The sequence below is a fragment of the Drosophila obscura genome, unplaced genomic scaffold (assembly GCF_018151105.1).
Source record: "Drosophila obscura isolate BZ-5 IFL unplaced genomic scaffold, ASM1815110v1 contig_97, whole genome shotgun sequence".
In the NCBI taxonomy this organism is placed as follows: domain Eukaryota; kingdom Metazoa; phylum Arthropoda; class Insecta; order Diptera; family Drosophilidae; genus Drosophila; species Drosophila obscura.
In genome coordinates, this window is record NW_024542891.1 from 11,555 (window position 1) to 38,859 (window position 27,305).

At 44.1% G+C, this 27,305-nt stretch overlaps 1 protein-coding gene and 1 long non-coding RNA gene across 3 annotated transcripts; both read right to left on the bottom strand.

The window, feature by feature from the left end:
* Positions 1-3,767: 3,767 nt before the first annotated feature.
* Positions 3,768-22,300, bottom strand: LOC121405487. 2 transcript variants are annotated; one of them, XM_041596210.1, is made up of 3 exons: positions 21,940-22,300; positions 21,214-21,822; positions 3,768-4,102 (listed from the first exon to the last, which is right to left on the bottom strand). In XM_041596210.1, exons 1-3 carry the CDS (start codon positions 22,114-22,116, stop codon positions 3,812-3,814), a joined length of 1,077 nt encoding a protein of 358 aa, XP_041452144.1. In that variant the 5' UTR covers positions 22,117-22,300; the 3' UTR covers positions 3,768-3,811. The 2 variants fall into 2 exon arrangements, with proteins under 2 accessions (XP_041452144.1, XP_041452143.1); XM_041596209.1 differs by having other exon boundaries at positions 21,214-22,300.
* LOC121405492 lies at positions 10,648-17,019 on the bottom strand. The gene is made up of 2 exons (XR_005968600.1): positions 16,791-17,019; positions 10,648-11,127 (listed from the first exon to the last, which is right to left on the bottom strand). It is a non-coding gene; the product is annotated as an uncharacterized LOC121405492 (long non-coding RNA).
* Positions 22,301-27,305: the final 5,005 nt, after the last annotated feature.

Consider the following 27,305-nt stretch of genomic DNA (forward strand, 5'->3'; position numbering starts at 1 on the left):
CCTAGACATTGAGGGAGCTTTTAACAACGGCATACCGGGAGCCATCACAGAGGCCCTGACTAGCCTGGAAGTGGATCGTCACTTGATGATGCTCATAGATCAATTGCTCACATGCAGGACAGTGACATCATCAATGGGATCGTCCACTCAGTCTAGGTATGTCAAAAGAGGCACCCCGCAAGGTGGTGTCCTGTCTCCCTTCTATGGAACATAGCAGTCAATAAGATACTGTGTGACCTGGAAGGGGGGGGCTGCAAGGTGGTAGCATACGGCGGACGACGTTGCCATTATTTTCTGGGGAAAATTCCCTCAAACACTCTGTGATCTAATGACCGCAAAGCTCGCGCGACTCTCAGAATGGACAGAGTCGCGTGGACTAGGAATCAATCCCTCTAAAACGGAACTTGTATTGTTTACAACCAAATACAAAATCCTGTCCCTCAACCCCCCAATATAAACGGATGTAGGCTCTCATTCAGTGACAGTGCCAGTTACTTAGGGTTGGTAATTGATAAAAAACTTAGCTGGAACCTGAGCATCAAAGACAGAGTGAAGAAGGCTACGATAGCCCTCTACACTTGCAAGAAAGCCATTGGGCTCAAATGGGGCATGAACCCAAGAATAGTCCAATGGATTTACCTGGCAATAGTCAGACCAATACTACTCTACGGAGTCGCAGTGTGGTGGCCAGCCCTATCGAAGGGGACCATCACTAAACAACTGGGCAAAGGTGCAGCGCACTGCAGCCCTATGCATCAGTGGAGCTCTCAGCACAACACCAACGGATGCGCTAAATGCTATCCTATGCTTGCAGAGCCTTGACCTTGCAGGTAAGGAGCAGGCAGAAATGGCAGCAATCCGTCTTAGAGACTCTGACCAATGGGTGTCACATCACACCGGTCATGCGTCCATCCTAAATGGAAACAAAATCGTCCCCACAAAAACGGACTACTGCGTTCCGAGGAGTATACAGATACCCCCTTCGAGACAATCATCCCTCACAGAAACATCTGGCTTGAGGGACCACCTGGTCCAAAGGGAGCCATTCGAATCTTTACTGATGGCTCAAAGCTGGACAACAAGGTCGGAGGAGGAATCTACTCCGAACAGCTGAACATAAGACAGTCCTTCAGGCTCCCGGATCACTGCAGTGTCTTCCAAGCAGAAGTCATAGCGATCAAGGAGGCTTTGAGCTGTCTTCAGGAAATAGCCCCTGCGGCAACTCATATAAATATCTATAGTGATAGCCAAGCGGCGATCAAATCGCTGAATGCGATAACATCAAGCTCGGCCACCGTGGCAAACTGTCGCAAATCTCTTCATGAGATGGCTTATCAGTTCGTCATCAGCCTAATATGGGTCCCGGGTCATCAGGACATTGAAGGCAACTGCATAGCGGACGAGCTGGCCAGAGCTGGCACAACAATCCCCTTTCTCCATGATAAGGAGGATATTCGTATGCCAATGGCCACCTGCAAGCTCAAAATAAAAGAACACTTTAAGCGATTAATAAATGACAGATGGCAAACCGTGTCACTATGTCGCATAACTCGGCAAACATGGCCTAATATCAATAAGAAGCGCACCGATGAGCTTTGCAAACTCAGTAGGAGTAGGTGCAGCTCAGTCATACGCTCTCTCACGGGACACTGGCTAATAGGCACACATGCAAGCAGGCTGGGCGCCCCATATAACGACTTCTGTCGAAGCTGTAGAGATGAGGACGAGGAGGAGACTGTGGAACACCTGTTCTGCTCCTGTCCGGCTCTCAGTAGAAGGAGACTGAAATACTTGGGCGCTCCTTTTCTAACTGACATTTCGGACATGTCTACAATCAGTCCCAGACGGATCGCAGGCTTCATAAGGGCATCCGGATGGGATAATGGATAACATAGGGTCTCACGAGGGAGAAGGGAACGTAATATGCGGTATCACAACGGGCCGAAACCGGCCTAGGTGTGTCGGGTCTCTGACAATCCCGACAGCCGCTTCAACCTAACCTAACCTAAGGTCCACTACCTACTGTGAAGAGCAAGGTGGTTGTGCTCTTCCCTCTTGACCCACCCTCCATGTAGAATAACATAAGAATATGCCATTATGGTTCTACCCAAAACCTTCTGCTGCTGCGCTATGTGCCTTAGGAACCCCTCCCAAAAATCAGATTAGAAATTCATGTTAATCGTTATAATTTTACTTTGACTTGTATGACTTCATGTTGTTTGTAACCCCCATTATTTCTACCCTAACCCTTAAAACTATTTTTACTGCATGGGTATATATATGTGGGACTAATTTAAGACATAGGAATTCAAGAGAATGATCAAATATGAATAAAAATAATATAATCAAAATATAAAGTAAGAATGAATTAATTAAAGGAATTAAATGGCATAATTGTAGTGATTGTAGTTAATAATAATTCATTTTATATATGGTTAAGCATGCATGTCTCACTGTGTAGACGCTATTCTCCTGACCCGGAGTGTATGTGTATATATGTGTGTCTACTTACAGACTTTTAAACAGCTGCTGGTGTCGTTGGGCCCAATTTCACGTTTGCAATAAAAACTGTTAAAGAAATGTAGGAATATGCAAAATAACAAGAAGCGTTATGAAGAGGTATTTTACCAATACCCTTCCATGGACACAATGAGACCGATGATGCACCTTTTAAAATCTATTCCTAACTAGGCATAAATTTCATTTTTTTTCTTCTATTTCTAAGTTAACGTCTAGGAATATCTAATATTATTAAACAATTTTCTTTTCTATTTTTTTTCTTCGATCCATAACTTTTCATTAAATTTTCTTTTCTAGATTTTGTGATTTATTTTTCTTCCCTTAAGTGGCTTTTAGAATGTTGGCATCGAAGCAATTTTAATAACCTGAGAGAAGGAGAGAATAGGTGACATACGGTCAGGTGGGTCTTAGTTAAATGCGCATAGGTGTATGGTCAGCCGCAGAGGGCAATGACCGCTGAGCTAATTTTTCCACACCCTACATGTGCAAGCACCAACATTTTCTTTACACAAGGCGCGGTGATATAATATTTTAGATGGTTTTATATTGTCGTTGTTGTTGAGCGGCTTAATTGCGCGTGAGTATAAACGGCTCGGTTCCGATCGCCAAGTCCATCCGTTTCTATGCCTGCAGGCAAGGTCCGGTGGCACCAAGAAGAAGGACTGATGATCGTCATGAAGCGGACCCCCCTCCTTGAGGGTGGTCAGGCCAGGTCAGCAATTTTCTGCCACACGTGGATCATAACCTATGTACAGTACATACGTGAAATTATGTAATAAGGTCACTTTTTCATTTTCTTTGCGTACCTTATCCAGGGTTTGGTTTGTAGTTTTTGTTCTTTGCAGCCACAACACTTTTCAAATGGTTTTTATTGGGTTTATGTTTCCCTTTTATGGTTTTGCAGAATTTTCACCACGTTTTTCTTTTTATATGTTCTGTACGCACATTAATTAAGTCTTCCAACTTTGAATGCACTTTTGTTCTGTGCAGCATGCACTTAGCCTAACTATTTTACCCCTCCAAAAGCTGGGTATGAGAGAGCTAAGAAGGTTCTCGAAGGGCTAGCCGGAGAGAAAAGCTCACATGTGAACGGCGCTCGCACGTGCAATTTCGAAAGAGAGAGCTTTTCAAGATAAAAGCTTCTGATCTTGCATTTGGGCTCTCTATGGAATGCATGTACAGTGGGGAAGGTTCAATATTTTTGCGATAAAATAAGAAGACTGTCCCAAAAAAAATTCTTAATACAATTTTGTCCAGACATTCTAAATTTTGTATTTTTGGTCTGCAACCTTCACAACACATAAAATTTATAGATCTTGGCCACGTAACGAGGGGCAATCCGCATCCGGAATGCACAGGCAATGCTCATCCCGACGAACAGGAATACCTGCACTGTTGCCACCAGGATTTTCTTGAGCATGCCCCACTCTGATTCGTCCACTCGCGGTGCCGCTCTGACCTTCGGTGGCGGTTCCTCTTCCTGGGTGCCGCATGGCACCTGTGGGGGAATGGGCAGCGAGGATATGGCTGTCAACAGAAGCTTTTCCACCATCGGCGTCCATTCATTCAGTGCCGCTCTGACCTTTCTGGAAGACTTTGCCCTCTTTGTCGCAAACGTGTCGTCCACTTCTTGTCCTTGAACCGACGCCCACGGGCACTTGTCGATGGCGGTTCCTCTGTCTGCGGTGCCCATGACACCTGTGGGGGAAGATGGCCAGCGAGGATATGGCTGCAACCATCGGCGAAGTCCATCCATTGTCGGGAATTCCGTTTTCGGGCATTTTCGTTTCTGTTGGGTGGCCATCGGAGGTCAGGCATGTCACCATCGAGTGCGTCGACTGGGCGAGAGGCTAGGGGACTCAGGCAGGACTTCATCGACGGCGTTGCGGTGCGATTGAGGCTCAAGCAGGACCCCATCGACGGCGTTGCGGTACTGGAGCTCAAGCAGGACAACATCGTTGACAGCTCGTTGGCGTTCGAGTAGCGGCCGATAGAGGGCTGCATAGAGGGTACTGCTCAGCTGCAGCTGCTCCAGTTATCGCTGTAGGGCTGCATAGAGGTGAAGCTATCGCATGAAGTCGTCCAGCTGCTCCAGTTATCGCTGGAGTCCACCATCATTTCATCATCACCATCATGTCCATCAGTGTAGTCCGCCGGATTCGGCGATTCTGAGGATGAGGCGACGCCTTCTTGTTGGGTACTGGCCAAGCCAGTGGCGTCAATTTCTGCACTTTTTGAGGGGGGCCTGACCACGGCTGAGTCCTGCGACGCGAGGAAGAATATTCCTCTTTGGCTGGCCAGCGGGGTGGATGTGAAGCAGGTGCCGGATAGGGCGCAGCCGCAGCAGATCTGGCTGCTGCCATGGTCGGAGCTGTCCCCAGTTGCGTGACTTCGTCCGAACGTGGATGGAAATTTTGTTGAAACAATTAGATACTTTTAGATACTTAAAATTTGTAAAACGATAGAAATTTTGTTTTACGCTAATACTAAAAATACAAAAATATAAAAACAAGCGTACAGCTCCAAAGTCAGTGCTAGAATGAAATATTGCCCAGCCTCAAATCAAACGATACGAACAGAAAAGTAAATGCTAACTAGATGAAATACTTTTCCAAGCAAGTAAAACACATGCGAACTCTATTGATTTTTGTCGGTTTATGTTTTGGTAGAATTTTTTGTATTTTCTTTCAAATTGAAATGCAGCAGAACGCCACACTTCTGACTTCGAAGTCTCAGCAACTTCTAATAGATACGCCTGAAGGTAATCCATTCACTGTATTTCACGCATATGCCTCAGAAAGCAGCACAGAAAAGCTCTAAAACAGCTCATAGAGAGTGTACAATTATCTACCTATAATACCTTTAATACATATATTCAGAACACTCCCCGCTCTGCTCTGCTCTGATCTGATGAGCGGAGGAAAACCTCTCAAATTAAACTGCTTTTTGCTTGTTCCAGTGGAGGCTTTTATTTTATTTTTTTGGTTTATTGGATTGCATTTCATTTCTTGGCGACTTCTTGGCGGTCTTCTGGTATTTTCTTCTTGTGCTATTTTGCTTTTTTTATACCCGTACTTAAAAAAGAGTTAAGGGGTATATTAGATTCGTGGTAAAAGTGGATGTGTGTAACGCAGAGAAGGTCTGTCTGTCTGTCCGTCTTGATGAGCGCCTAGATCTCAGAGACTATAAAAGCTAGGGCAACCAAATTTGGTAGTCTGGAAACTCTTGTGATATCACACTGCTACAAGTGTATTTCAAAATTTCGCCCCGCCCCCTTCCGCCCACACAAAGGACGAAAATCTGTGGCAGGCACAGTTTTAAAGATACGATAAAACTAAAAACGCAGTATCGTAGAGAATGCCCATATCTACTAGATTGCCGAATCTGAATCAGATGGGATCATAATTATAGCCAGAATGAAGAAATTTTCAGTTGCTTCCCCTCCCCCTCCCGATCATGACAACACAACTCATTTTCCTTCTCGCTCGCACACTCTGCCGCGTTCAGTGCGCGAACAACCCCTAACGGAGGAGAATAGAATAGAATATAGAATATGAATGGAACATGTACAATCTACATGTTAGATGTAGAATATACATTGTATATGTAGATGTAGATATCATATGTAGCAAAAAAATGTAAAATGTAAAATTTTTTTTTTCTAAAATTCTTTAAAATCATAAGCTCAATAATGTATATACTGACTGAGTATGGGGTAAGTAGAGTCGCGTCCCCAGAAGCGACTCACATGTTCCTTCTCGTTTTATTTATATTTATTTGCACTTTTATCTCAATTGTTTTATTTACGTTTATTTATATTTACCTATATTTATATTCTTTTATTTTCAAATATGTAGTTGGGTATTATTAATGTTTTAGTTCGTAAATAAATTTTATAATTTTAATTTTATAATAGTAATTTGTATTTGACATCGGCTAATCCCATGCCCTAGAGAAGATTGCCCCGTAAGAAGGGGCCATTCGAGATTGACACACCCCCATCCTTGAACAACTATATTGGGGAAAACGCTCATCGATCAAACACAGCTATTTTATAGCTAGTTCTGGCTAGTTTTAAAGTTCGACTTAAAGCTCCAATTTTAAAAGCTTTTTTTCATGTTGGACCACAGAACAACTTCCTTTTCCTCTAAAAAGTTCACAGCACTGACTGCTGACCAAATGTACGCGGGAAGAAAAGAAAAGCGAATGCTAGCATTGCGGATTTAAATCATTTAAAACTAGAATAATGTAGTTTGTAGTAAGTACATTCGTATTCTCCACCCCCATTACCCCCTTCTAGAGGGTATCAAGAGCTATGCAAATATTATGTGATAAGTGACAGAGCTACGGAGAGCTACAAGTGCCAGGCCGAGGGCGTTTGTGGCACATAATTAATGAAGAGGCAGTGGCTCAACAGTTTACAAATGGCCAGTGTTGCCCCCGTGTGCTGCACCTTGGCAGTGATTGCAGGTGCAGCTGCCTTCTCAAGATCTATGGCTTTGTGCTGAGCCGAGAGCTTCAGATGCTTATGCTGAACCAGGTTCCGGGGCAGCAGCATTGACTCGGTTGGATTTCGGGCCATAGTAAATGCTATATAAGCGCTGTTCTGGGCCGGAATAGAGCATCAGTTTCGGTGGAGTCAAGCTTCCAGCAGCAATCCGACACAGAGTTCCTTTTTATCAGTTCATCATGCGGTACGCCCTACTCGTTGTGTTCCTGTGCGGACTCCCCTTCGCCTTTGTCTCGGCCGGCGATTCCGGAGGCAGGGGTGTTAACCGGGGGTGTTCTTAACCGTTTCGTTGTTCGATGATTTGAGAGTACAATTCTAACTCTTGCTTTGGTTTTAAGCAATGCCACGCGGCATGCGCGCAAACGAGCCCACGCTGAACCGCTTACCACACGCTAAATGCTACCCGATACACAGCTTACCCGCATATACCCGCTATCCGCTATCCGTAGCTTACACAGCTTACCCGATACAAAAGTTGTGTTCTTCACTACGAACGGGTAAAGGGCAAATATTAAGCAAATGGTTATTCAAATAAAAAATAAACGGTTATGGTTTCGAACACACACACACACGTACATATTACATATGCTCATAGACACGCTTATGTACATAAATAAATGCTTGAATAAACTTAATACATACAAATATATAATATTACAATTTATATAGATATATTTTGTGTCGGCCATCACCGCCGATTCAATACACTGTAACGGACACGGGAAGTGTCGTCTCGTCAGCCTACTAAAGGTTGGCCGGCTAGGCTCAGGGAAATGGGGTGGGTGTTGTGCTGGAAAACGAACTCCGTCACCTAACAAAATCGTAGACAGATTTACGGGAACTGGGATCGGAATTACAAACCCGGACGGAACTTAAAGTCCACTCTACTGTGAAGAGCAAGGTGGTTGTGCTTCCCCTCTTGACCCACCCTCCATGTAGAATAACATAAGATATGCCATTATGGTTCTCCCCAAAACCTTCTGCTGCTGCGCTATGTGCCTTAGGAACCCCTCCCCAAAAATCAGATTAGAAATTCATGTTAATCGTTATAGTTTTACTTTGACTTGTATGACTTCATATGTTTGTAACCCCCATTATTTCTACCCTAACCCTTAAAACTATTTTTACTGCATGGGTATATATATGTGGGACTAATTTAAGACATAGGAATTAAGAGAATGATCAAATATGAATAAAAATAATATAATCAAAATATAAAGTAAGAATGAATTAATTAAAGGAATTAAATGGCATAATTGTAGTGATTGTAGTTAATAATAATTCATTTTATATATGGTTAAGCATGCATGTCTCACTGTGATAGACACTATTCTCCTGACCCGGAGTGTATGTGTATATGTGTGTCACTTACAGACTTTTAAACAGCTGCCGTTGTTGGCCCAATTTCACGTTTGCAATACAAAACTGTTAAAGAAAGGGAATATGCAAAATAACAAGAAGCGTTATAAGTTTAACCAATACCCTTCCATGGACACAATGAGACCAATGATGCACCTTTTAATTATTACCTAACTAGGCATAAATTTCATTTTTTTCTTCTATTTCTAAGTTAACGTCTAGGAATATCTAATATTATTAAACAATTTTCTTTTCTATTTTTTTCTTCGATCAGTAACTTTTCATTAAATTTTCTTTTCTAGATTTTGTAAATTTTTTCTTCCCTTAAGTGGCTTTTAAAATGTTGGCATCGAACAATTTTAAATGATGAGAAGGAGAGAGAACGGTCAGGTGGGTCTTGAGTTAAATGCATAAGGTGTATGGTCAGCCGCAAGGGCAATGACCGCTGAACTAATTTTTCCGCCCCTACATGTAAGGAGCCCGACGTTTGTTGCACAAGGCGCGGTGATATAATATTTTAGATGAGTTTTATATTGTTGGTGTTGTTGAGCGGCTTAATTGCGCGTGAGTATAAACGGCCCGGTTCCGATCGCCAAGTCCATCCGTTTCTATGCCCAGGCAAGGTCCGGTGGCACCAAGAAAGAAGGACTGATGATCGTCATGAAGCGGCCCGGGGGTCAGGCCAGGTCAGCAATTTCTGCCACACGTGGATCATAACCTATGTACAGTACATACGTGAAATTATGTAATAAGGTCACTTTTTCATTTTCTTTGCGTACCTTGTCCAGGTTTGGTTTGTAGTTTTTGTTCTTTGCAGCCACAACACTTTTCAAATGGTTTTTATTGGGTTTATGTTCCCTTTTATGGTTTCCAGAGATCTTCACCACGTTTTCTTTTTATATGTTCTGTACGCACATTAATTAAGTCCTCCAACTTTGAATGCACTTTTGTTCTGTGCAGCATGCACTTAGCCTAGACTATTTTACCCCTCCAAAAGCTGGGTATGAGAGAGCTAAGAAGGTTCTCGAAGGGCTAGCCGTAAGCTGTGCTTGCGAGGAGAGAAAGCTCACATGTGAACGGCGCTCGCACGTGCAATTTCGAAGAGAGAGCTTTTCAAGATAAAAGCTTCTGATCTTGCATTTGGGCTCTCTATGGAATGCATGTACAGTGGGGAAGGTTCAATATTTTTGCGATAAAATAAGAAGACTGTTCCCAAAAAAAATTCTTAATACAATTTTGTCCAGACATTCTAAATTTTGTATTTTTGGTCTGCAACCTTCACAACACATAAAATTTATAGATCTTGGCCACGTAACGAGGGGCAATCCGCATCCGGAATGCACAGGGCAATGCTCATCCCGACGAACAGGAATACCTGCACTGTTGCCACCAGGATTTTCTTGAGCATGCCCGACTCTGATTCGTCCACTCGTGGGCCGCTCTGACCTTCGGTGGCGTTTCCTCTTCCTGGGTGCCGCATGGCACCTGTGGGGGAATGGGCAGCGAGGATATGGCTGTCAACAGAAGCTTTTCCACCATCGGCGTCCATTCATTCAGTGCCGCTCTGACCTTTCTGGAAGACACCTGTGGGGGAATGGGCAGCGAGGATATGGCTGTCACCACCATCGGCGAAGTCCATCCATTGTCGGGAATTCCGTTTTCTGTTGGGTGGCCATCGGAGGTCAGGCATGTCACCATCGAGTGCGTCGACTGGGCCGAGAGGCTAGGGGGACTCAGGCAGGACTTCATCGACGGCGTTGCGGTGCGATTGAGGCTAAGGCAGGACCCCATCGACGGCGTTGCGGTAGCATCGGAGCTCAAGCAGGACAACATCGTTGACAGCTCGTTGGCGTTCGAGTAGCGGCCGATAGAGGGCTGCATAAGAGGTGTGCTCCAGCTGCAGCTGCTCCAGTTATCGCTGTAGGGCTGCATAGAGGTGAAGCTATCGCATGAAGTCGTCCAGCTGCTCCAGTTATCGCTGGAGTCCACCATCATTTCATCATCACCATCATGTCCATCAGTGTAGTCCGCCGGATTCGGCGATTCCTGAGGATGAGGCGACGCCTTCTTGTTGGGTACTGGCCAAGCCAGTGGCGTCAATTTCTGCACTTTTTGAGGGGGGGCCTGACCACGGCTGAGTCCTGCGACGCGAGGAAGAATATTCCTCTTTGGCTGGCCAGCGGGTGGATGTGAAGCAGGTGCCGGATAGGGCGCAGCCGCAGCAGATCTGGCTGCTGCCATGGTCGGAGCTGTCCCCCAGTTGCGTGACTTCGTCCGAACGTGGATGGAAATTTTGTTGAAACAATTAGATACTTTTAGATACTTAAAATTTGTAAAACGATAGAAATTTTGTTTTACGCTAATACTAAAAATACAAAAATATAAAAACAAGCGTACAGCTCCAAAGTCAGTGCTAGAATGAAATATTGCCCAGCCTCAAATCAAACGATACGAACAGAAAAGTAAATGCTAACTAGATGAAATACTTTTCCAAGCAAGTAAAACACATGCGAACTCTATTGATTTTTGTCGGTTTATGTTTTGGTAGAATTTTTTGTATTTTCTTTCAAATTGAATGCAGCAGAACGCCACACTTCTGACTTCGAAGTCTCAGCAACTTCTAATAGATACGCCTGAAGGTAATCCATTCACTGTATTTCACGCATATGCCTCAGAAAGCAGCACAGAAAAGCTCTAAAACAGCTCATAGAGAGTGTACAATTATCTACCTATAATACCTTTAATACATCTTCAGGGACACTCCCCGCTCTGCTCTGCTCTGATCTGATGAGCGGAGGAAAACCTCTGAAAATTAAACTGCTTTTGCTTGTTCCAGTGGAGGCTTTTATTTTATTTTTTTGGTTTATTGGATTGCATTTCATTTCTTGGCGACTTCTTGGCAGTCTTCTGGTATTTTCTTCTTGTGCTAATTTGCTTTTTTTATACCCGTACTTAAAAAAGAGTTAAGGGGTATATTAGATTCGTGGTAAAAGTGGATGTGTGTAACGCAGAGAAGGAAACGTTTCCGACCCCATAAAGTATATATATTCCTGATCAGCATCAATAGCCGAGTCGATAGAGCCATGTCTGTCTGTCCGTCTGTCTGTCTGTCTGTCCGTCTTGATGAGCGCCTAGATCTCAGAGACTATAAAAGCTAGGGCAACCAAATTTGGTAGTCTGGAAACTCTTGTGATATCACACTGCTACAAGTGGTTTTCAAAATTTCGCCCCGCCCCCTTCCGCCCACACAAAGGACGAAAATCTGTGGCAGGCACAGTTTTAAAGATACGATAAAACTAAAAACGCAGTATCGTAGAGAATGCCCATATCTACTAGATTGCGAATCTGAATCAGATCGGATCATAATTATAGCCAGAATGAAGAAATTTTCAGTTGCTCCCCCCCCCCCTCCCGATCATGACAACACAACTCATTTTCCTTCTCGCTCGCACACTCTGCCGCGTTCAGTGCGCGAGCACCCCTAAAGGGAGAATAGAATAGAATATAGAATATGAATGGAACATGTACAATCTACATGTTAGATGTAGAATATACATTGTATATGTAGATGTAGATATCATATGTAGCAAAAAAATGTAAAATGTAAAATTTTTTTTTTCTAAAATTCTTTAAAATCATAAGCTCAATAATGTATATACTGACTGAGTACGGGTATAAGTAAGAGTCGCGTCCCCAGAAGCGACTCACACGTTCCTTCTCGTTTTATTTATATTTATTTGCACTTTTATCTCAATTGTTTTATTTACGTTTATTTATATTTACCTATATTTATATTCTTTTATTTTCAAATATGTAGTTGGGTATTATTAATGTTTTAGTTCGTAAATAAATTTTATAATTTTAATTTTATAATAGTAATTTGTATTTGACATCGGCTAATCCCTGCCCTAGAAGAATTGCCTAAGAAGGGGCCATTCGGATGTGGGCAGGGGGCAGAATGGCCAACGGTAGGGGTGGGCATGTACGCCTCATCAACACCTGAGGTCGTAGTAGGAGAAACCAGCAGGTGCAGCGGAATAGTTCCATTCCCTTTAGTATGTTTGTTGGTCGGAAGTAAGTGGGATTCTCTATTCCGGTTTTCGCTTGTTCCTAGCAGGCAACTTATTTAGAATATTATAGTGAAGAAAGGCCAATCATGGGAGTGGAGCAAGACCACCACCCTCCTAGCCGACGAGCCTGAGCCGGAATGTACAGCGTTCTCCTCTCCCATGCCCAACACCGCGCCTGAGAATAATGAGTTGGAATGCATTTGTTACAGTAGGCAGAGGGTGTAGTCCATTTCCGATTCCCTAGCCCACTAATTTGCTTACAATGATGAGGCACGCACCATTGACGGCCTTGTCACCAAGCTGCCCATAAGCAGCCGCCTCGCGAGCAGCCGCCTCGCGCCGTACAGGTCGAATATACTGATCTTCGCAGCAGCGTCGATGAGCCCCTCATCCCGGGCATGCCACTCCGCTCGGGGAAAAAGCTAGGGACGGGAAAGGTGCGCACTCGTTCAGCCCCACGCACCATTGACGGACCAATTGAAGGAACCAGTAACGGACAAACTGGCGGAACCAGTAACGGACAAACTGAAGGACCCCTAATCGTGTAAGCCTCGCTCCCCAAGGCTGAGCAGGAAGACTGCGATGGTGAAACCCAAACCGACACAGTCACCGGGGCTGACTTATCTCCAAATTAAATTTTGTGTTCATTAGTTATAATTTACAATCAATATAAATAAAATTTACAATGTAATCCATGTAGCACATGGAACACCATTAATTCCGTTAAAAAAACGAATCAACAAGAAGGAAGAAGGGGCCGTGTGAGAGCGAAACAATATTTTGAATATTTCAAAAATAAATAAAATGAATAATTGTGTAAATAATAAATAATAATAAGATTGTGAGGTCCTATTTCAGGCTGAGGTAAGCATCAGCCTGTCCAGGGTCCTCTACAGACAATTTGTAGATCGCAGGTGACTTTCAGGTCGGAGCGGCCTTGTCTGACCGAAAGAGAGGTAGGACACAGGAGGAGCATTTTGTTGCTGACAAAAATACTTCAAGAAGATCGTGGTTTTTGGTTTTCTGGTGTTTATTATTTTTATTACTTAATTCTTTGTGGGTTTGTGTACGATGGATTACTTGCGGATCTGTTACTTTGCCTTGGAGCCGTTGGACTGGGGGTGCAGTGTCTTGTGTTTTGGCTGAGGGACTGCCTAGTGCAGTGTCTTGGGTGTGTGACTGAGGGACTGCGTAGTACAGTGTCTTGGGTGTGTGACTGAGGGACTGCCTTGTGCAGTGTCTTGTGTTTGGGCTGATGGACTGCGTAGTACAGTGTCTTGGGTGTGTGACTGAGGGACTGCCTTGTGCAGTGTCTTGGGGTGTGTGACTGAGGGACTGTGTAAGTACAGTGTCTTGGGTGTGTGACTGAGGGACTGCGTAGCACAGTCTTGTATTCGGGCTGATGGACTGCCTACTCTTTCAGCCGATCTTGGCCCTTTTATGCAGCTGGCGATAGCACCTGAGACCCGGAAATAATTAATTCTTGCTGACTTAAGGTTATTGGATAACAATAATTGTGGAGCGCGGTAAGTGGGTCGAAGCTTTGTGCTTCGTTGACGATTGTTAGTGGGTCAGGGTGGTTTTGCTGAGGCTGCATCCCGGAAGGTGCGGGCTGCAGTGGGGTAAGGTGATATCTGAATTTGGGTCGGTAGGGTCGATAATTTTATGCTAGCTTGACCTATTGTGAAATAACGCCAATGATATCTCTCATTGCGAAATTGTGTCGGCTTGGCTTATTGTAGGCTGCTGATTTCACAATTGTCTCAAGAGGTGGAGTGTTTGGGGTGGGGAGCCATGGTTCGCTAGCTCGGTGTATATCAGTTTGGTTATTGTCTCCCGCCAGCGTGGATGCGCTGACCCTTCGCCGTTTGTGACGAGCCATGGCTAGAACCATGGTTCGTTACTCCCCCCTTTCTGCCGGGTGGGTGATGGAGAGATTAGTGGCGTCGCTTGGCGGGTGCTGAGGATCGCCTTTTTACCGGGTTATCCTGTCCTTGGGCTTTTGCCGAGTCTTTGGATTCGTCGGTGTTAATCTCGTCACTTTAGCGTGGCGTCGGTAACGTTATATTTTCTACTGCTGCTGTGATCATGGCCTTTCTGCTGTTCTGGGTGCTTTGTAGTTGGTGTCTGCTTGGTGGGTCGATTATCCCATATGACGATGGTTTTCTCGGCGGTTTTCTTCGGTAGTTCCTTGTCCAGGAACGTGAAATTATGTAATAAGGTCACTTTTTCATTTTCTTTGCGTACCTTATCCAGGGTTTGGTTTGTAGTTTTTGTTCTTTGCAGCCACAACACTTTTCAAATGGTTTTTATTGGGTTTATGTTCCCTTTTATGGTTTTGCAGAATTTTCACCACGTTTTTCTTTTTATATGTTCTGTACGCACATTAATTAAGTCTTCCAACTTTGAATGCACTTTTGTTCTGTGCAGCATGCACTTAGCCTAACTATTTTACCCCTCCAAAAGCTGGGTATGAGAGAGCTAAGAAGGTCTCGAAGGGCTAGCCGTAAGCTATGCTTGCGGAGAGAAAAGCTCACATGTGAACGGCGCTCGCACGTGCAATTTCGAAGAGAGAGCTTTTCAAGATAAAAGCTTCTGATCTTGCATTTGGGCTCTCTATGGAATGCGTGTACAGTGGGGAAGGTTCAATATTTTTGCGATAAAATAAGAAGACTGTTCCCAAAAAAATTCTTAATACAATTTTTGTCCAGACATTCTAAATTTTGTATTTTTGGTCTGCAACCTTCACAACACATAAAATTTATAGATCTTGGCCACGTAACGAGGGGCAATCCGCATCCGGAATGCACAGGGCAATGCTCATCCCGACGAACAGGAATACCTGCACTGTTGCCACCAGGATTTTCTTGAGCATGCCCGACTCTGATTCGTCCACTCGCGGTGCCGCTCTGACCTTCGGTGGCGTTTCCTCTTCCTGGGTGCCGCATGGCACCTGTGGGGGAATGGGCAGCGAGGATATGGCTGCCAACAGTAGCTTTTCCACCATCGGCGTCCATTCATTCAGTGCCGCTCTGACCTTTCTGGAAGACTTTGCCCGTCCCCGGCCAAACGTGTCGTCCACTTCTTGTCCTTGAACCGACGCCCACGGGCACTTGTCGATGGCGGTTCTTTTGTTCTGCGTGCCGCATGACACCTGTGGGGGAATGGGCAGCGAGGATATGGCTGCAACCATCGGCGAAGTCCATCCATTGTCGGGAATTCCGTTTTCGGGCATTTTCGTTTCTGTTGGGTGGCCATCGGAGGTCAGGCATGTCACCATCGAGTGCGTCGACTGGGCCGAGAGGCTAGGGGGACTCAGGCAGGACTTCATCGACGGCGTTGCGGTGCGATTGAGGCTCAAGCAGGACCCCATCGACGGCGTTGCGGTAGCATCGGAGCTCAAGCAGGACAACATCGTTGACAGCTCGTTGGCGTTCGAGTAGCGGCCGATAGAGGGCTGCATAGAGGTACTGCTCCAGCTGCAGCTGCTCCAGTTATCGCTGTAGGGCTGCATAGAGGTGAAGCTATCGCATGAAGTCGTCCAGCTGCTCCAGTCCACCCGCCCCTATCGCTGGAGTCCACCATCATTTCATCATCACCATCATGTCCATCAGTGTAGTCCGCCGGATTCGGCGATTCCTGAGGATGAGGCGACGCCTTCTTGTTGGGTACTGGCCAAGCCAGTGGCGTCAATTTCTGCACTTTTTGAGGGGGGGCCTGACCACGGCTGAGTCCTGCGACGCGAGGAAGAATATTCCTCTTTGGCTGGCCAGCGGGTGGATGTGAAGCAGGTGCCGGATAGGGCGCAGCCGCAGCAGATCTGGCTGCTGCCATGGTCGGAGCTGTCCCCAGTTGCGTGACTTCGTCCGAACGTGGATGGAAATTTTGTTGAAACAATTAGATACTTTTAGATACTTAAAATTTGTAAAACGATAGAAATTTTGTTTTACGCTAATACTAAAAATACAAAAATATAAAAACAAGCGTACAGCTCCAAAGTCAGTGCTAGAATGAAAATATTGCCCAGCCTCAAATCAAACGATACGAACAGAAAAGTAAATGCTAACTAGATGAAATACTTTTCCAAGCAAGTAAAACACATGCGAACTCTATTGATTTTTGTCGGTTTATGTTTTGGTAGAATTTTTTGTATTTTCTTTCAAATTGAATGCAGCAGAACGCCACACTTCTGACTTCGAAGTCTCAGCAACTTCTAATAGATACGCCTGAAGGTAATCCATTTACTGTATTTCACGCATATGCCTCAGAAAGCAGCACAGAAAAGCTCTAAAACAGCTCATAGAGAGTGTACAATTATCTACCTATAATACCTTTAATACATATATTCAGAACACTCCCCGCTCTGCTCTGCTCTGATCTGATGAGCGGAGGAAAACCTCTGAAAATTAAACTGCTTTTTGCTTGTTCCAGTGGAGGCTTTTATTTTATTTTTTTGGTTTATTGGATTGCATTTCATTTCTTGGCGACTTCTTGGCGGTCTTCTGGTATTTTCTTCTTGTGCTATTTTGCTTTTTTTATACCCGTACTTAAAAAAGAGTTAAGGGGTATATTAGATTCGTGGTAAAAGTGGATGTGTGTAACGCAGAGAAGGAAACGTTTCCGACCCCATAAAGTATATATATTCCTGATCAGCATCAATAGCCGAGTCGATAGAGCCATGTCTGTCTGTCCGTCTGTCTGTCTGTCTGTCTGTCTGTCCGTCTTGATGAGCGCCTAGATCTCAGAGACTATAAAAGCTAGGGCAACCAAATTTGGTAGTCTGGAAACTCTTGTGATATCACACTGCTACAAGTGTATTTCAAAATTTCGCCCCGCCCCCTTCCGCCCACACAAAGGACGAAAATCTGTGGCAGGCACAGTTTTAAAGATACGATAAAACTAAAAACGCAGTATCGTAGAGAATGCCCATATCTACTAGATTGCCGAATCTGAATCAGATCGGATCATAATTATAGCCAGAATGAAGAAATTTTCAGTTGCTTCCCCTCCCCCTCCCGATCATGACAACACAACTCATTTTCCTTCTCGCTCGCACACTCTGCCGCGTTCAGTGCGCGAGCAACCCCTAACGAGGAGAATAGAATAGAATATAGAATATGAATGGAACATGTACAATCTACATGTTAGATGTAGAATATACATTGTATATGTAGATGTAGATATCATATGTAGCAAAAAAATGTAAAATGTAAAATTTTTTTTTTTCTAAAATTCTTTAAAATCATAAGCTCAATAATGTATATACTGACTGAGTACGGGTATAAGTAGAGTCGCGTCCCCAGAAGCGACTCACACGTTCCTTCTCGTTTTATTTATATTTATTTGCACTTTTATCTCAATTGTTTTATTTACGTTTATTTATATTTACCTATATTTATATTCTTTTATTTTCAAATATGTAGTTGGGTATTATTAATGTTTTAGTTCGTAAATAAATTTTATAATTTTAATTTTATAATAGTAATTTGTATTTGACATCGGCTAATCCCATGCCCTAGAAGAATTGCCCTAAGAAGGGGCCATTCGGATGTGGGCCAGGGGGCAGAATGGCCAACCAGCAGGTGCAGCGGAATAGTTCCATTCCCTTTAGTATGTTTGTTGGTCGGAAGTAAGTGGGATTCTCTATTCCGGTTTTCGCTTGTTCCTAGCAGGCAACTTATTTAGAATATTATAGTGAAGAAAGGCCAATCATGGGAGTGGAGCAAGACCACCACCCTCCTAGCCGACGAGCCTGAGCCGGAATATACAGCGTTCTCCTCTCTCTCCCATGCCCAACACCGCGCCTGAGAATAATGAGTTGGAATGCATTTGTTACAGTAGGCAGAGGGTGTAGTCCATTTCCGATTCCCTAGCCCACTAATTTGCTTACAATGATGAGGCACGCACCATTGACGGCCTTGTCACCAAGCTGCCCATAAGCAGCCCTTCAAGCGAGCAGCCGCCTCGCGCCGTACAGGTCGAATATACTGATCTTCGCAGCAGCGTCGATGAGCCCCTCATCCCGGGCATGCCACTCCGCTCGGGAAAAAAGCTAGGGACGGGAAAGGTGCGCACTCGTTCAGCCCCACGCACCATTGACGGACCAATTGAAGGAACCAGTAACGGACAAACTGGCGGAACCAGTAACGGACAAACTGAAGGACCCCTAATCGTGTAAGCCTCGCTCCCCGAGGCTGAGCAGGAGAACTGCGATGGTGAAACCCAAACCGACACAGTCACCGGGGCTGACTTATCTCCAAATTAAATTTTGTGTTCATTAGTTATAATTTACAATCAATATAAATAAAATTTACAATGTAATCCATGTAGCACATGGAACACCATTAATTCCGTTAAAAAAACGAATCAACAAGAAGGAAGAGGGCCGTGTGAGAGCGAAACAATATTTTGAATATTTCAAAAATAAATAAAATGAATAATTGTGTAAATAATAAATAATAATAAGATTGTGAGGTCCTATTTCAGGCTGAGGTAAGCATCAGCCTGTCCAGGGTCCTCTACAAGACAATTTGTAGATCGCAGGTGACTTTCAGGTTCGGAGCGGCCTTGTCTGACCGAAAGAGAGGTAGGACACAGGAGGAGCGTTTTGTTGCTGACAAAAATACTTCAAGAAGATCGTGGTTTTTGGTTTTGCTGGTGTTTATTATTTTTATTACTTAATTCTTTGTGGGTTTGTGTACGATGGATTACTTGCGGATCTTGTTACTTTGCCTTGGAGCCGTTGGACTGGGGGTGCAGTGTCTTGTGTTTTGGCTGAGGGACTGCCTAGTGCAGTGTCTTGGGTGTGTGACTGAGGGACTGCGTAGTACAGTGTCTTGGGTGTGTGACTGAGGGACTGCCTTGTGCAGTGTCTTGTGTTTGGGCTGATGGACTGCGTAGTACAGTGTCTTGGGTGTGTGACTGAGGGACTGCCTTGTGCAGTGTCTTGGGTGTGTGACTGAGGGACTGTGTAGTACAGTGTCTTGGGTGTGTGACTGAGGGACTGCGTAGCACAGTGTCTTGTATTCGGGCTGATGGACTGCCTACTCTTTCAGCCGATCTTGGCCCTTTTATGCAGCTGGCGATAGCACCTGAGACCCGGAAATAATTAATTCTTGCTGACTTAAGGTTATTGGATAACAATAATTGTGGAGCGCGGTAAGTGGGTCGAAGCTTTGTGCTTCGTTGACAATTGTTAGTGGGTCAGGGTGGTTTTGCTGAGGCTGCATCCCGGAAGGTGCGGGCTGCAGTTGGGTAAGGTGATATCTGAATTTGGGTCGGTAGGTCGATAATTTTATGCTAGCTTGACCTATTGTGAAATAACGCCAATGATATCTCTCATTGCGAAATTGTGTCGGCTTGGCTTATTGTAGGCTGCTGATTTCACAATTGTCTCAAGAGGTGGGGTGTTGTTGATCGAGAGTTCTTAATTAATTGTGTGCTTAAGACTATTTTATTTCCGAGGTGCTGACACACCGCTATTTGTGGAGAACCGTGGCTAGAGCCATGGTTCGCTAGCTCGGTGTATATCAGTTTGGTTATTGTCTCCCGCCAGCGTGGATGCGCTGACCCTTCGCCGTTTGTGACGAGCCATGGCTAGAACCATGGTTCGTTACACCCCCCCCTTTCTGCCGGGTGGGTGATGGAGAGATTAGTGGCGTCGCTTGGCGGGTGCTGAGGATCGCCTTTTTACCGGGTTATCCTGTCCTTGGGCTTTTGCCGAGTCTTTGGATTCGTCGGTGTTAATCTCGTCACTTTAGCGTGGCGTCGGTAACGTTATATTTTCTACTGCTGCTGTGATCATGGCCTTTCTGCTGTTCTGGGTGCTTTGTAGTTGGTGTCTGCTTGGTGGGTCGATTATCCCATATGACGATGGTTTTCTCGGCGGTTTTCTTCGGTAGTTCCTTGTCCAGGAACGTGAAATTATGTAATAAGGTCACTTTTTCATTTTCTTTGCGTACCTTATCCAGGGTTTGGTTTGTAGTTTTTGTTCTTTGCAGCCACAACACTTTTCAAATGGTTTTTATTGGGTTTATGTTCCCTTTTATGGTTTTGCAGAATTTTCACCACGTTTTTCTTTTTATATGTTCTGTACGCACATTAATTAAGTCTTCCAACTTTGAATGCACTTTTGTTCTGTGCAGCATGCACTTAGCCTAACTATTTTACCCCTCCAAAAGCTGGGTATGAGAGAGCTAAGAAGGTTCTCGAAGGGCTAGCCGTAAGCTATGCTTGCGGAGAGAAAAGCTCACATGTGAACGGCGCTCGCACGTGCAATTTCGAAAGAGAGAGCTTTTCAAGATAAAAGCTTCTGATCTTGCATTTGGGCTCTCTATGGAATGCATGTACAGTGGGGAAGGTTCAATATTTTTGCGATAAAATAAGAAGACTGTTCCCAAAAAAAATTCTTAATACAATTTTTGTCCAGACATTCTAAATTTTGTATTTTTGGTCTGCAACCTTCACAACACATAAAATTTATAGATCTTGGCCACGTAACGAGGGGCAATCCGCATCCGGAATGCACAGGGCAATGCTCATCCCGACGAACAGGAATACCTGCACTGTTGCCACCAGGATTTTCTTGAGCATGCCCGACTCTGATTCGTCCACTCGCGGTGCCGCTCTGACCTTCGGTGGCGTTTCCTCTTCCTGGGTGCCGCATGGCACCTGTGGGGGAATGGGCAGCGAGGATATGGCTGCCAACAGTAGCTTTTCCACCATCGGCGTCCATTCATTCAGTGCCGCTCTGACCTTTCTGGAAGACTTTGCCCGTCCCCCGGCCAAACGTGTCGTCCACTTCTTGTCCTTGAACCGACGCCCACGGGCACTTGTCGATGGCGGTTCCTCTGTCTGCGTGCCGCATGACACCTGTGGGGGAATGGGCAGCGAGGATATGGCTGCAACCATCGGCGAAGTCCATCCATTGTCGGGAATTCCGTTTTCGGGCATTTTCGTTTCTGTTGGGTGGCCATCGGAGGTCAGGCATGTCACCATCGAGTGCGTCGACTGGGCCGAGAGGCTAGGGGGACTCAGGCAGGACTTCATCGACGGCGTTGCGGTGCGATTGAGGCTCAAGCAGGACCCCATCGACGGCGTTGCGGTAGCATCGGAGCTCAAGCAGGACAACATCGTTGACAGCTCGTTGGCGTTCGAGTAGCGGCCGATAGAGGGCTGCATAGAGGTACTGCTCCAGCTGCAGCTGCTCCAGTTATCGCTGTAGGGCTGCATAGAGGTGAAGCTATCGCATGAAGTCGTCCAGCTGCTCCAGTTATCGCTGGAGTCCACCATCATTTCATCATCACCATCATGTCCATCAGTGTAGTCCGCCGGATTCGGCGATTCCTGAGGATGAGGCGACGCCTTCTTCTTGCTTCTTCTGCTCCAGTTATCGCTGGAGTCCACCATCATTTCATCATCACCATCATGTCCATCAGTGTAGTCCGCCGGATTCGGCGATTCCTGAGGATGAGGCGACGCCTTCTTGTTGGGTACTGGCCAAGCCAGTGGCGTCAATTTCTGCACTTTTTGAGGGGGGGCCTGACCACGGCTGAGTCCTGCGACGCGAGGAAGAATATTCCTCTTTGGCTGGCCAGCGGGTGGATGTGAAGCAGGTGCCGGATAGGGCGCAGCCGCAGCAGATCTGGCTGCTGCCATGGTCGGAGCTGTCCCCAGTTGCGTGACTTCGTCCGAACGTGGATGGAAATTTTGTTGAAACAATTAGATACTTTTAGATACTTAAAATTTGTAAAACGATAGAAATTTTGTTTTACGCTAATACTAAAAATACAAAAATATAAAAACAAGCGTACAGCTCCAAAGTCAGTGCTAGAATGAAATATTGCCCAGCCTCAAATCAAACGATACGAACAGAAAAGTAAATGCTAACTAGATGAAATACTTTTCCAAGCAAGTAAAACACATGCGAACTCTATTGATTTTTGTCGGTTTATGTTTTGGTAGAATTTTTTGTATTTTCTTTCAAATTGAATGCAGCAGAACGCCACACTTCTGACTTCGAAGTCTCAGCAACTTCTAATAGATACGCCTGAAGGTAATCCATTCACTGTATTTCACGCATATGCCTCAGAAAGCAGCACAGAAAAGCTCTAAAACAGCTCATAGAGAGTGTACAATTATCTACCTATAATACCTTTAATACATATATTCAGAACACTCCCCGCTCTGCTCTGCTCTGATCTGATGAGCGGAGGAAAACCTCTGAAAATTAAACTGCTTTTTGCTTGTTCCAGTGGAGGCTTTTATTTTATTTTTTTGGTTTATTGGATTGCATTTCATTTCTTGGCGACTTCTTGGCGGTCTTCTGGTATTTTCTTCTTGTGCTATTTTGCTTTTTTTATACCCGTACTTAAAAAAGAGTTAAGGGGTATATTAGATTCGTGGTAAAAGTGGATGTGTGTAACGCAGAGAAGGAAACGTTTCCGACCCCATAAAGTATATATATTCCTGATCAGCATCAATAGCCGAGTCGATAGAGCCATGTCTGTCTGTCCGTCTGTCTGTCTGTCTGTCCGTCTTGATGAGCGCCTAGATCTCAGAGACTATAAAAGCTAGGGCAACCAAATTTGGTAGTCTGGAAACTCTTGTGATATCACACTGCTACAAGTGTATTTCAAAATTTCGCCCCGCCCCCTTCCGCCCACACAAAGGACGAAAATCTGTGGCAGGCACAGTTTTAAAGATACGATAAAACTAAAAACGCAGTATCGTAGAGAATGCCCATATCTACTAGATTGCCGAATCTGAATCAGATCGGATCATAATTATAGCCAGAATGAAGAAATTTTCAGTTGCTTCCCCTCCCCCTCCCGATCATGACAACACAACTCATTTTCCTTCTCGCTCGCACACTCTGCCGCGTTCAGTGCGCGAGCAACCCTAAAGGAGAATAGAATAGAATATAGAATATGAATGGAACATGTACAATCTACATGTTAGATGTAGAATATACATTGTATATGTAGATGTAGATATCATATGTAGCAAAAAAATGTAAAATGTAAAATTTTTTTTTTTCTAAAATTCTTTAAAATCATAAGCTCAATAATGTATATACTGACTGAGTACGGGTATAAGTAGAGTCGCGTCCCCAGAAGCGACTCACACGTTCCTTCTCGTTTTATTTATATTTATTTGCACTTTTATCTCAATTGTTTTATTTACGTTTATTTATATTTACCTATATTTATATTCTTTTATTTTCAAATATGTAGTTGGGTATTATTAATGTTTTAGTTCGTAAATAAATTTTATAATTTTAATTTTATAATAGTAATTTGTATTTGACATCGGCTAATCCCATGCCCTGGAGAAGAATTGCCCTAAGAAGGGGCCATTCGGATTGACACACCCCCATCCTTGAACAACTATATTGAGGAAAACGCTCATCGATCAAACACAGCTATTTTATAGCTAGTTCTGGCTAGTTTTAAAGTTCGACTTAAAGCTCCAATTTTAAAAGCTTTTTTTTCATGTTGGACCACAGAACAACTTCCTTTCCTCTAAAAAGTTCACAGCACTGACTGCTGACCAAATGTACGCGGGAAGAAAGAAAAGCGAATGCTAGCATTGCGGATTTAAATCATTTAAAACTAGAATAATGTAGTTTGTAGTAAGTACATTCGCACTACTCCACACCACCATTACCCCCTTCTAGAGGGTATCAAGAGCTATGCAAATATTATGTGATAAGTGACAGAGCTACGGAGAGCTACAAGTGCCAGGCCGAGGGCGTTTGTGGCACATAATTAATGAAGAGGCAGTGGCTCAACAGTTTACAAATGGCCAGTGTTGCCCCCGTGTGCTGCACCTTGGCAGTGATTGCAGGTGCAGCTGCCTTCTCAAGATCTATGGCTTTGTGCTGAGCCGAGAGCTTCAGATGCTTATGCTGAACCAGGTTCCGGGTGCAGCAGCTTGACTCGGTTGGATTTTGGGCCATAGTAAATGCTATATAAGCGCTGTTCTGGGCCGGAATAGAGCATCAGTTTCGGTGGAGTCAAGCTTCCAGCAGCAATCCGACACAGAGTTCCTTTTTATCAGTTCATCATGCGGTACGCCCTACTCGTTGTGTTCCTGTGCGGACTCCCCTTCGCCTTTGTCTCGGCCGGCGATTCCGGAGGCAGGGGTGTTAACCGGGGGTGTTCTTAACCGTTTCGTTGTTCGATGATTTGAGAGTACAATTCTAACTCTTGCTTTGGTTTTAAGCAATGCCACGCGGCATGCGCGCAAACGAGCCCACGCTGAACCGCTTACCACACGCTAAATGCTACCCGATACACAGCTTACCCGCATATACCCGCTATCCGCTATCCGTAGCTTACACAGCTTACCCGATACAAAAGTTGTGTTCTTCACACTACGAACGGGTAAAGGTAAATGCGAGTCCTCTTAAATATTAAGCAAATGGTTATTCAAATAAAAAATAAACGGTTATGGTTTCGAACACACACACACACGTACATATTACATATGCTCATAGACACACTTGCTGTACATAAATAAATGCTTGAATAAACTTAATACATACAAATATATAATATTACAATTTATATAGATATATTTTGTGTCGGCCATCACCGCCGATTCAATACACTGTAACGGACACGGGAAGTGTCGTCTCGTCAGCACTCTCTGTCTACTAAAGGTTGGCCGGCTAGGCTCAGGGAAAATGGGGTGGGTGTTGTGCTGCGAAAACGAACTCCGTCACCTAACAAAATCGTAGACAGATTTACGGGAACTGGGATCGGAATTACAAACCCGGACGGAACTTAAGGTCCACTACCTACTGTGAAGAGCAAGGTGGTTGTGCTCTTCCCTCTTGACCCACCCTCCATGTAGAATAACATAAGAATATGCCATTATGGTTCTACCCAAAACCTTCTGCTGCTGCGCTATGTGCCTTAGGAACCCCTCCCAAAAATCAGATTAGAAATTCATGTTAATCGTTATAATTTTACTTTGACTTGTATGACTTCATGTTGTTTGTAACCCCCATTATTTCTACCCTAACCCTTAAAACTATTTTTACTGCATGGGTATATATATGTGGGACTAATTTAAGACATAGGAATTCAAGAGAATGATCAAATATGAATAAAAATAATATAATCAAAATATAAAGTAAGAATGAATTAATTAAAGGAATTAAATGGCATAATTGTAGTGATTGTAGTTAATAATAATTCATTTTATATATGGTTAAGCATGCATGTCTCACTGTGTAGACGCTATTCTCCTGACCCGGAGTGTATGTGTATATATGTGTGTCTACTTACAGACTTTTAAACAGCTGCTGGTGTCGTTGGGCCCAAATTCACGTTTTCAATAAAAACTGTTAAAGAAATGTAGGAATATGCAAAATAACAAGAAGCGTTATGAAGAGGTATTTTACCAATACCCTTCCATGGACACAATGAGACCGATGATGCACCTTTTAAAATCTATTCCTAACTAGGCATAAATTTCATTTTTTTTTTCTTCTATTTCTAAGTTAACGTCTAGGAATATCTAATATTATTAAACAATTTTCTTTTCTATTTTTTTCTTCGATCCATAACTTTTCATTAAATTTTCTTTTCTAGATTTTGTGATTTATTTTTCTTCCCTTAAGTGGCTTTTAGAATGTCGGCATCGAACAATTTTAATAACCTGAGAGAAGGAGAGAATAGGTGACATACGGTCAGGTGGGTCTAGTTAAATGCGCATAGGTGTATGGTCAGCCGCAAGGGCAATGACCGCTGAGCTAATTTTTCCACACCCTACATGTGCAAGCACCAACATTTTCTTTACACAAGGCGCGGTGATATAATATTTTAGATGGTTTTATATTGTCGTTGTTGTTGAGCGGCTTAATTGCGCGTGAGTATAAACGGCTCGGTTCCGATCGCCAAGTCCATCCGTTTCTATGCCTGCAGGCAAGGTCCGGTGGCACCAAGAAGAAGGACTGATGATCGTCATGAAGCGGACCCCCCCTCCTTGAGGGGTGGTCAGGCCAGGTCAGCAATTTTCTGCCACACGTGGATCATAACCTATGTACAGTACATACGTGAAATTATGTAATAAGGTCACTTTTTCATTTTCTTTGCGTACCTTATCCAGGGTTTGGTTTGTAGTTTTTGTTCTTTGCAGCCACAACACTTTTCAAATGGTTTTTATTGGGTTTATGTTCCCTTTTATGGTTTTGCAGAATTTTCACCACGTTTTTCTTTTTATATGTTCTGTACGCACATTAATTAAGTCTTCCAACTTTGAATGCACTTTTGTTCTGTGCAGCATGCACTTAGCCTAACTATTTTACCCCTCCAAAAGCTGGGTATGAGAGAGCTAAGAAGGTTCTCGAAGGGCTAGCCGTAAGCTATGCTTGCGGAGAGAAAAGCTCACATGTGAACGGCGCTCGCACGTGCAATTTCGAAGAGAGAGCTTTTCAAGATAAAAGCTTCTGATCTTGCATTTGGGCTCTCTATGGAATGCATGTACAGTGGGGAAGGTTCAATATTTTTGCGATAAAATAAGAAGACTGTTCCCAAAAAAAATTCTTAATACAATTTTTGTCCAGACATTCTAAATTTTGTATTTTTGGTCTGCAACCTTCACAACACATAAAATTTATAGATCTTGGCCACGTAACGAGGGGCAATCCGCATCCGGAATGCACAGGGCAATGCTCATCCCGACGAACAGGAATACCTGCACTGTTGCCACCAGGATTTTCTTGAGCATGCCCGACTCTGATTCGTCCACTCGCGGTGCCGCTCTGACCTTCGGTGGCGTTTCCTCTTCCTGGGTGCCGCATGGCACCTGTGGGGGAATGGGCAGCGAGGATATGG